Here is a 10,595-nt window from a genome sequence, read left to right as displayed (position 1 = left end):
GTCAAGAATGATGAAGCACACAACCTTTAGATTTCAGGGTTTTTATTGTTCAACCTGTTACACATTGTCTGAAAGAAAGCACTGATTTAAATACAAATATAATATAAAGACCAGCAAAAGACAGAGACACAGAATCATGAGCTTGTTTTGTCTTTAAGTGGGTAAAGTTTGTTTACAGCGTCTCGTTCCACACAGGTAAAGTCGTCTGTCTCGGGGCGACACAGCAGAGCTGTGAACATGTATAATTAGGCTTCAAGCAAATAAAACAGAAGCTCACGTCACATCGTGGACATATAATGTGTTTACACATTTTTTTGCTGTGCTCCAGCAGAGCTCCACAGGTGGGGCAGGCTCTGACGGAGGGACACCTGACTCTCATGCTGTCAAAGGTCATCTCAGGACAGGCTGCCAGTGTTCTCAGCGCCGGGTTGTGGCAGCCTTCATTGTCACAGTGGTCTGAGCGATGACGCCATGGACCCTTCCATTCCTTCAGACACTGCCAGCAGAACTCAAAGGTGCATCCTCTCTTCGTCATGCACGTTTTGCAGCGGACTCTCAGATTAGAACCATCCTCTCTTACAACAGAGGACATGCAGCCAGGACACTGTTGCATGGTGAGAGAACAGACCTTATGAGCGTGCAGTGAAACACATCAACATGATTGTTTCATGAGATACTTACCGTCTGGATATTTAAGTTTTCCTTGTAAGAATTAAAGGCCAGGTTTTTTTTGATGCGGTTTACTTCGGGCGGAGTCAGCAGAGCCATTTTGCACACCTCCACAAAGGGCCACACAGTATTACAGCCAGGATGGCCGCACACAAATCTGCTTTTACCCTGTATTCAAACAATGAAAAATAAATCATTTATTAGAACTGCAAGAATGGGAGTCTATGAGAGAGCCCTTCAACGAGGGTCATCTGCCAAATGTATCTCCTCCTACAAATTTCAAGCTACAGACTCCAGTTTAGTCTTAAAACGCTCATTAGATGCTGCTCTATCAAGCTTGTATTCAGAATTTTCTAATTCCGAATCGTTTCCGCGCACCAGGCTCTCAAAGTTGGAGTGGTTTTGAGGTCTCCTCTGCTGTTACCATGGTGACAGGCTGACACACAGAGGCGTACAAAGCTCTGAATTTCTCCGATTCTCCAGCAATTCAGAGCAATCCTTCACATCAGCATTCAAAGCAATGCTTCGGCTGCAGCAATCAAACTTTTTTTTATCAATTGTTGCTTTCTGAAGAGGGTTGTTGCAGCTTCATGTGTCATATGTGTGCTATATTCTAGTTTGCGAATGTTTTTGTGACTTATTTTATAGGTCATAGCATTCAGTAATGGAAACATACCTGGTTCAACAGCATGAGACACCACTTGGTGAGGGACATAGGCGTCACAGCGTGACCACAAGACATCCGAGCTCTTCGAGATGGGAAGCCTTCACACAAAACTGAGGGAAAACACACAAAGAATATTGTAAAGGCTCGGTGCTCCTAACTGTAATCTAACCAGGTGATGAAATGATTAACAATCAGAAAATGTGTCTTTTTATTTGATGCAATCTCATTTTATTTTGTATAACATATACACAATGTTACTTGTGCAGTTTTTTTAAAAATAAGACTTTACCACTCACAGTCCAAATGGTCCTTTTCCACTGTAAATGTGAGTGTGGAGTCTTGAGGGTCGTAACACTTCTGTTTGTTGAACACATTTGAGGCCATCTCCGCTTAATTATCCTGCGGATGAATGACGATAAGCAGCAGTATTTACTTGAAACACAACATGCTTTTGGTTTCATCCGGAGTGTTGTTTATGTACGCGTGTCTGGTTGCACTGATCTATAACTGCGTACTTATCCAAATGCGCACAGGCGCTGCGTAAAAGTTACCAAACAATACTTCTCAGCAATTTCAGTATTTTCGTTCATAAGATGCAGCTTTATGTTAAAATATTAAAAACTCTGTTTCTTTACCTTGTGCGATCAGGAAGATATGACGCAGAACATCAAAAAGAAGCTGTGGGATTCAGTGCAGGACGATCATAAAACTGCAGCAATAAAATACAGTATTTTATTTACCTTATGTTTGCCATAATGCTGCTAATTATTTCCCTCTTTGGCTTTAAATTAACCTACAATCAATGGCGCAAAGACAATATAAACACCTTACACCTCATCTGATGCCAGAAAAAGAAAAAGAAAGTGGAAGTTAAAAAAGGAACTTTCCCCTCAAGGTGTTTACCCCGCGCTCTAAGTCCTCTCCCACCCAAAATAAAATCAGCAGCTGCTCTGTATTCAGCATTCATTGTCCTTTTTGCAACGAGTCGAGAAACATGGAGGTTGGCAACCATCTCCGCGTTCAGTCGTTCACGGGTGAGACGAAGCTCATCTCCGGGTGGCAGATGATGACTGTCCAGCAGCTCAAGATGGAAATAATGAATGCGTTCCTGATGACCAGTAAGTACACTTTAATAATAAACTATACAAAAAGAAATACCAACGAGCAAACAGAGCAGCATGATAAACTACGGATTTCAATAATAATATTGAGTTTTTTTTACAAATACAAACCCTATTTAAGCAGTTTCCTATCACTCAGACGTCTCTACGTCCAAAACAAACAAAACAAATTTTCTTTCCTTTCGCTCGTCCCTCCTCTGTAGGCTACTGGTGCGTGGTGGGGGTCCACTGCAGGGACGCTTTGCGGCTCGTGTTCGAGGGGAAGCCGCTGGAGGAGGACTCTGCGCCGCTAGTCGAGTGTGGAATCAAGAATCTGGCTACTGTCCAGGTGGTGAAGAAGGTCACAGGAGGTTAACAGGGGGACATCATCATCTTCATCATCCTCATCATCTTCATCTTCATCATCATCTCTTCTGTTTCTCCGTCTCATCTACCTTCACCTTCAGAACAGATGAACAACATAGTTTTATTGTCATATTCACATGTTAAATCCGTTTAAATCCGACAGAGCATTGTACACTTAAAAAAAAAAAAAAAACATCTGCCACAATATTATCTTTATGAATTTAACCCCAAAATAATGACAAATATGCAATTTGCATCTTTGCTCTACACAAAGTAGGAAGCACAACAAGAGCAGTAATGATGTAAATATTTATTCTGTATTTTCCTCAACTCATTGTTGTTTTTCTTTCTTTCTTTCTTTTTACTTTTGTGTCATGAGATCAAATAAATTTCTCAGCAAAACAAACATTGTGTTATGAATATTTCTTTTAGCATTTAAAGTTGGCTGTATTTAAATATCTTCTGTATTCAGGATTATAAACACAGATTAGAAAAGCCTGCAGTAAATATCAGGAACAAACATGAATCAACTATAATAATAATAATAGGCACATTTCTGTTGCTTTCTGTTTCTCCCGTCATCACTTACAGGACGTCCCACATGCAGCTATGTGAGCTGGAGGGTTGACCGAACATCACTTGAAGTTTTGTTGTGAAGACACCTTAAGACAATTCAATGACCTCATAAAACCAGAAAAAATAGAACTTCCTCAGACAGGCTGTGCAGGCTTATGTAAGCTGGTGTGTGTTAGGTAGTTTCCAGCTTTCATTTCAGTGACAACAATAAAGAGATGTTTGCTAAGCTGTGAAGAATGATGAAGCACACCACTTTAGGGTTTTCAGGGTTTTTATTGTTGAACCTGTTACATGTCACACAAAAGGGTTGAGTTCATTGTCTGTCAGCAGCAAACAGTCAGAATGCTTCTAATTCTCTGATAGACAGGACACGATACAAAATACACGGCACGGATTGAACTGTGGATATTATGTAAAGACAGAAAACACACAGAATCATGAGCTTCATTTACTCTAAAAGTGAGTGTACATCATGTTCTTCCACACAGGTATGGAGGTCTGTCTCGCGGCGACACAGCAGGGCTGTGAACATTCATTACTGAGCTTCAGGCAAATAAAACAGAATTCCACCTCACACCGTGGACAGTCGACATAATTACACATTTTTTTGCTGTGCTCCAGCAGAGCTCCACAGACAGGACAGGATCTGATGGAGGGACACTTGACTCCCTTCAGTTCAAAGGTCATCTCAGGACAGGCTGCCAGTGTTCTCAACGCCGGGTTGTGGCAGCCTTCGTTGTCACAGCGGTCTGAGCGACGCCGTGGACCCTTCCATTCCTTCAGACACTGCCAGCAGAACTCAAAGGTCCGTCCTCTCTTCGCCGTGCACGTCTTGCAGCGGACTCTCAGGTTAGAGTCCTCCTCTCTCACAACAGAGGACATGCAGCCAGGACACTGCGAGCCAAAGAACAGAAGGTTCATCATATTGTTTTTATGCAAACATCCAAGTTACTGTTTCAGTTAGACACTCACTGTTTGGGCTTTGCAGTTATTCCTGGAAGCGTTTAAAGCGAGGGTTTTTTTACAGTGCTCCACCTCATCAGGGGTCAGCAGAGCCATTTTACACACCTCCTCTAAGGGCCACACAGCATCACAGCCAGGATAACCACACACAAACCTGCTTTTACCCTTACAATAAAAACAAATAAAGCATTCATTAGAACAGTGTACCATGTGCTAATACATCATTTTAAAAGTCAAACCATTTGCTACCTGGTCCAACAGCATGAGACACCAGTTGGTGAGAGACACTGGTGTCACAGCGTGACCACAAGACATCTGAGCTCTGCGAGATGCAAAACTTTCACAAGAAACTGAGGAAAACACACAAACAAACAAAGATTGTAAACAAATATATTGGTGTATTTTGACTTGTAAACACACACAGGCGTCTAATCTATTCCATTTTTGAGCTACATTTATTTATACTGGACTCAAAACCGTGATTTGTTAGATAATATGTCAACTTATTATGACGTGATGTGGTACATTTCATGATGAAATAGAAATAAGTAGAACACACGATGATTGAACTTTGAAATAAAAAGCAGACTTGAACACTTACAATCTAAATGGTCCTCTTCTTCGACAAAAGTAAATCTGGAGTCTTGAGGGTCATAACACCTCTCCGGACGGGTCGATTCATTTGCGTCCATCTTCGCTGCCTTGATACTGAACAGCAGAGACTTTCGGTTTTGTTTGTGTTATTTATATGAGCAGCAGCTTCATGTTCGAACAGCCAATGAAACAGCTGAGTTGTAGACCTGAAATAACCCCTGATGCAGAGCAGACAGTGATCACATGGCCATAGATGAAGCCGTGTAAAACGTAAATAATCCACGTTTTAACTGTAAGCAAAAAAATCACATTATCAGCCATTATTTTCCTCAGTTGAAAAAAAAAACACGTGATTTTCTCAAACTGTATTGTGAAAGATAGTGATAGTAAAACTATAACAGAGGGACTTTCCTGTGCGCTCAACAGAACAAAGGGTTAACTGTGTTGTTTACGAAAAAGCCCGGGTATTTCCCAGTGCGTTGTGTTGGTATATAATAATAATAATAATAATAATCATAATAATAATCATAATAATAATCATAATAATCATAATAATTCGATTAATAAAACAAAAAGTGAAGAATTGCTGCCATTTTAACCTGACAACTCTGTCAGCTGACAATTCGACAATAATAACGTGATTACAGTTTGAACTGTAAGATGCAGATCATGGTGTTGTGGGTTTGGTTTATAGGCTAATCCACCAAAAGCGCCGCCCTCACGCAGGCATTTTTAAGTCACCGCGGCGACACTTGCATGCAGTGTATTCATCCTGCACCAACAGATCAGCAAACATGTCCACACTGATCAGTGCGCAAAACTTTACCGGTGAGGTTAAGGCCATCTTCTTACAGGAACTGCAGCTAGTGACGGTCGAGCAGCTGAAGGAGGAAGTGGCCAAGGCGTTTGTGGGTGCATGTAAGTAGCCTACACTATAAAAGCCAACGAGTTCAAAATATTAATTATGTATAGGCCTATGAAATATATATATATATATTATTAGGAAGACATTTTCAAAATGATCACCCATAAAGGCGCATTTCAGTTTTTTTTTTCTTGAAACGTTTCCACTATTTTTTTTTCTACTGTTTAGGCTGCTTGTCCACAGTGGGTGTCTACTGTAAGGACGCTCTGCGGCTGGTCTTTGACGGCAAACCTCTGGACAACGACGCAGCACCGGTGTCCGAATATGGAATCAAGCAGTTGTCTACTGTCCTTGTGGTGAAAAAGGTCGATGGAGGTTGATAGGGAGAGAGACGATCATGATTTCCGCCACCCATAAGATACTTCATCATAATCATCATCGTCAAATCTTATCTCCACCTCTTTCTGTTCGACTTCACCTTCGACTTCAAACAACAAACAAAAACGAAAAATGCTTTAAAACAGTTTACACTTTAATAATAAATAAATGCATAGCCTGTTTTCGTTTTATGTAACCTATACTCTGTCTTCATGTTCAAAAGACAATCAAAACGCAATCTGTTCTCCAATGAGAAAGTAATAGGCTAAATATTTACTAAGTCTATATAATGATTTTTCACTTGATTTTGTGTCATTAGATGAAATAAAATGTAAAAAAAATAGCCTTTGAGGTTTTTATTGATCATTAAGCACGCATGGTTGGAAACATTAACAAGAAAATTATAAAAAATATTGTGTTATGAGTATTTGTAGCCTTTATAAGAGCAGGATGTTCTTAGAAATTGTCATGTGGTGTTTAATTATTTTAAATGAAGTCAAATAAAGTCTCGAAAGATAAATAATTACACCTGACATGCGCGAAGCTTGTTCCGTAGATGTTTGTCTCCTTGCGCTTTCCGTAGCAGGATAACTAACCAGGCAAACATGGCTGCCGTCAGGACCGGGGTGACTCCGGCTTGCTTAGCAAAATGTTTCCTGAGACAGAGTGGGAAAGCAAGCCGAGGCAGCCCTCCTCATACAGACATTTGGAACCACGTAGGTCTTCTTTAAGTTTTCATGTAGGGGGCTTTGTGTTGGCGTCTGAAATGGATACAAAAACTGCGCCTTTCTGCGGCTAACTTGTTAGCATCCTCGCTGCGTAGTTACGTGTGCGTGCCTTCTGCGTGACTTTGACAGTAACATCCCGTTCAGAAAAGACAGGGCGCTTGGTTTTTTATCAAAACGACTGGATAACAGAGTTTATTACATCAGGTAGCCAGGCGGTTTAGCGTAAACCTGCGTTTGACAACCGGGAGTTATTTTTTGACACTATTGTAGTATTATACCGCTGTGTCTGTGTGGCTGTACATGCTAGCAGGACTCTGTTATCAGCTAAAGGCTTTGTCAGCATGCCCGTAGCCTTTCTCATACAGTACAGACACTGAAGTAGTTTTTCAGTGTTAGACTTTAGGCTAATTAATAAAATAGCAGTAGCGATATATCAAGCTTCTCTTGTGTTCTGCACTTTAGTGCCACTAGAGGGCACTGTGGCACCATAATTATAATAATGTGTATTGGTTCGGTAGCGTCACCTTTTCCTATGAAGTTGATAGTGTGGAGAAAACAGAGTTTTCATCAACAATTCGTTTAATTATTTCATATTTGAGAGGCTGTAAGCATTTATTTACATCTTTCCTGTCATTATTCATGTAAATGTATATACATTTTGTGTACCTTTGGCTGACACTCTGCCCCTTTGGTGTCCAACTAGAAGCTGCTACAGAGGTCCCACCTGCACACAGTGTTTGAGGGCCACAGTCCTGCCACCAGGACTCTGCTGGGCCGCCGACACCAAGGAAAGTTTGTGTGGGTAAATGCTTTTGCCGTCAGACACAACAGCTCGCAGGTGAGTTATCAGGTGATATGATGTCTAAAAATCCCTGTTTAGATTCCACTGCTAACCTACTACTCTTCTTATTTGGATCGTTACAGATGCCACCAGAGGATGTTTCCATGGCTACATCGGTGGTGGAAGCTTCAGTTACTCCAGTCATGGCGTCCTCCCCTGTTTCTCTGCCAGCTGACCCCAACCCAATCATCGCACAACCAGTCGCTGAACAGGTGGATGAGACTACATCTGAAATCTACCTCAGGCCTCGGTTACAAATCCACTTACACATGTTATTTATTTTTATTCATATCTTCAGATACCAGTTGAAACTCTTTCTGTGGCAGCACCAGAGGTCAACAGCTCTGCTCCTCCTCCAGTCTTAGATTCTTCTTCCAGTCTCGTGTCTGCTGACCCCACTCCCATTTTAACACAGCCAGTCATAGAGCAGGTGGCGGATGCTGCACCCACTGCAGCGGAGGTCCTGCAGGTCGTGGCCACAGAACCGAGGCTGGCAGAGCTGGGGTTGGCCGGTTACACACCAGTAGGAGTCGTCCAGAACCTTTTAGAATTCATGCACATTGATCTTGGTTTGCCCTGGTGGGGAGCGATTGTTGTAGGTAAGCATGGCTAAAACAGAACATGAATCAGTATTCAGATTTCAGGCACTGTGGAAACAAGTCAAGGCAGACTGCGTCAATAAGTGAAGGTTCCAGTTTTTTTTTCCTTCTTACAGGAACGGTGCTGGCTCGTGTGGCTGTGTTTCCAGTCATAGTGAAAGGCCAGAGAGAGGCAGCCAAGCTGAACAATGTGCTGCCTGAGATGACCAAACTGACCACAAGAATGAATGAGGCCAAACAGAGTGGAAACAAATTTGAATGTACATTTTTCTTCTTTATTGCACTTCTCTCTCCATTCACACTTCATATCTTGAGCTGATTCGGACTATTTTTTTTTTTTGCTGCAGTTTCCAAAGCCTATACTGAACTGAGCTTGTTCCAGAAGACGCATGATGTGAATCCTCTGCGTGGCTTTCTGATTCCTCTGGTGCAGGTCAGTACATCTCCAAGCATTATACTGTTCTGTGACAGTGTGGCCTCCTTGATTAATTAAAAGAATATAATGTTTTCTCAGGCACCTATCTTCATGTCCTTCTTCATTGCACTGAGAAAGATGGCCTACTTGCCAGTTCCCAGCATGCAGACAGGAGGTCTGTCCTGGTTTACAGACCTGACAGCAGCCGATCCTTTCTATATTCTTCCTCTGGCTGCCACTGGCACAATGTTCTTCATCCTGGAGGTGAGGCTGCTCCTACTCAACACAGACTTTTTTCCAGTCACTGCGGTTTTTCTGGATTCATCACCTATCTACCATTTTCCCCCTTTAGCTGGGTGCAGAGTCTGGAGTTGACAATCCCAACATGCGAGCCATGAAGACTGTGTTCAGGATTATGCCCTTTGTCATCCTTCCTTTCACTATCAACTTCCCCACAGTGAGTCCATCATTTATATCATACATAAACAGAAGTTAAATTCATTCTGCTGCAGCGGTCTGAACTTCCTTTCCCTTCAAACAAACCTCAGGCGGTGTTCACCTACTGGGTGACCTCTAACTGCTTCTCGCTCAGTCAAGTCGCCCTGCTCAGACACCCCCTAGTCAGAAAGAAGCTGAGGATCCCTGAAAGGATCAAACACTCTCCTTCTGCACTACCACAGAACGATGGATTAATTGAAAGCATCAAGAAGGGTTGGTACAGCAAACACTAATCAATTGATTAGCCCCATTTTACTAGAAGTTGATTTAGAAAGTTGCAATACTTCTTATTTTTTTTTCTTTGGGTCTTCAGGTTGGAAGAACGCACAGCTGGCCCAACAGCTGGAAGAGAGAGAAAGGAGGATAAATAATCACCTGGACCTCGCTGCTAAAGGTCAGTCCTGCTATTTTCACTCTTCATATGGCTTTATTTTACCTACATTCTGCAGACGGACTATAATGAGAATAAAGGAGAAAACAAGTTGCAACAATAATGAAATTATCATGAAAAGCCAACCTGGCTCTTAAAAATTGTAGAGGTGTGCCCCCTAGTGGCTGTTCTGACTTATAGGAAACAAATGTGGTTTTTTGTGCATGTTTTTTGGAAGAAACTGGACACATTTTGAATTATGCAGAGATAAATTTACAGACTTTGAGCTGCGCTGCTGTCGACTTCACTCGGATTTAGTTGTTTTACTGAAAATCGGCATCTGATAAGGGACACGCGTGCATGTCCATGACGTAAATATACATTTTTACAAGTGTGAATCCTGAATGCTGCATTAAGCACCTTGATCCAGTAAGTATTTTAATGTTTACACACTCAAATTCATTTGTATCGTATCAAACCCAGTATAGTTGTTTTTAGATGAGTAGTTGTAAGATGTTACTCTCGGGGTGTAAAGTTTTTTTGCATATTTGTTTCCTTTGTTGGTACGATTTTACGCTTAAGGTTAATCTACTTATATTAGAGATTATTAACTACTTCCATGCCAGGTCATAAACACTGTGTTCTTCTTTTAGGCTTTCTGTAATTCCACCATAAATGTTAAAATACATGTACAGACGGTCATTTCCTTTCTCTCCCTGCAGGTCCACTTAGGCAGACTTTTGCCCACAATCCTCTGCATCAGACGCCTCCCATGGCAGCAGCGTCCTCTAAAAACAAGCCGTCTGCAATCAAGGCGAGGCCATGGAAGGACACTATTGGCTGAATTTGATTGGCTGTTTAAAGACTTGTGTACATATATATATGGATAAAAGAGAGAGGTCGTGTTATTCCAATTAAAATGTCTGCCTCAGAATGACTTTGTCATGATTACATGTAGATAAACTT

The 10,595-nt window shown here is 41.6% G+C and overlaps 3 protein-coding genes across 4 annotated transcripts; 1 reads left to right on the top strand and 2 right to left on the bottom strand.

The window, feature by feature from the left end:
- Nucleotides 1-157: 157 nt before the first annotated feature.
- Nucleotides 158-2,250, bottom strand: LOC114450688 (probable E3 ubiquitin-protein ligase ARI8). Its single transcript, XM_028428971.1, has 5 exons — nt 1,972-2,250; nt 1,633-1,735; nt 1,346-1,446; nt 682-837; nt 158-604 (listed from the first exon to the last, which is right to left on the bottom strand). Exons 2-5 carry the CDS (start codon nt 1,718-1,720, stop codon nt 173-175), a joined length of 777 nt encoding a protein of 258 aa, XP_028284772.1. The 5' UTR covers nt 1,721-1,735; nt 1,972-2,250; the 3' UTR covers nt 158-172.
- Nucleotides 2,251-3,631: 1,381 nt separating this feature from the next.
- LOC114450687 (probable E3 ubiquitin-protein ligase ARI7) lies at nt 3,632-5,079 on the bottom strand. Its single transcript, XM_028428969.1, has 4 exons — nt 4,943-5,079; nt 4,591-4,691; nt 4,351-4,506; nt 3,632-4,272 (listed from the first exon to the last, which is right to left on the bottom strand). Exons 1-4 carry the CDS (start codon nt 5,031-5,033, stop codon nt 3,832-3,834), a joined length of 789 nt encoding a protein of 262 aa, XP_028284770.1. The 5' UTR covers nt 5,034-5,079; the 3' UTR covers nt 3,632-3,831.
- A 1,686-nt stretch (nt 5,080-6,765) lies between these two features.
- Nucleotides 6,766-10,563, top strand: oxa1l (OXA1L mitochondrial inner membrane protein). 2 transcript variants are annotated; one of them, XM_028429213.1, is made up of 11 exons: nt 6,766-6,894; nt 7,610-7,744; nt 7,831-7,959; nt 8,046-8,346; nt 8,463-8,606; nt 8,694-8,779; nt 8,861-9,025; nt 9,114-9,218; nt 9,310-9,472; nt 9,573-9,653; nt 10,352-10,563. In XM_028429213.1, exons 1-11 carry the CDS (start codon nt 6,784-6,786, stop codon nt 10,471-10,473), a joined length of 1,542 nt encoding a protein of 513 aa, XP_028285014.1. In that variant the 5' UTR covers nt 6,766-6,783; the 3' UTR covers nt 10,474-10,563. The 2 variants fall into 2 exon arrangements, with proteins under 2 accessions (XP_028285014.1, XP_028285015.1); XM_028429214.1 differs by having other exon boundaries at nt 6,768-6,894; nt 7,613-7,744.
- The last annotated feature ends 32 nt before the right edge of the window (nt 10,564-10,595 follow it).

This window comes from Parambassis ranga, chromosome 18 (assembly GCF_900634625.1).
Source record: "Parambassis ranga chromosome 18, fParRan2.1, whole genome shotgun sequence".
NCBI lineage: Eukaryota > Metazoa > Chordata > Actinopteri > Ambassidae > Parambassis > Parambassis ranga.
Note: the sequence above shows the minus strand (reverse complement) of the source record. Positions and strands in the feature narration are given on the sequence as shown.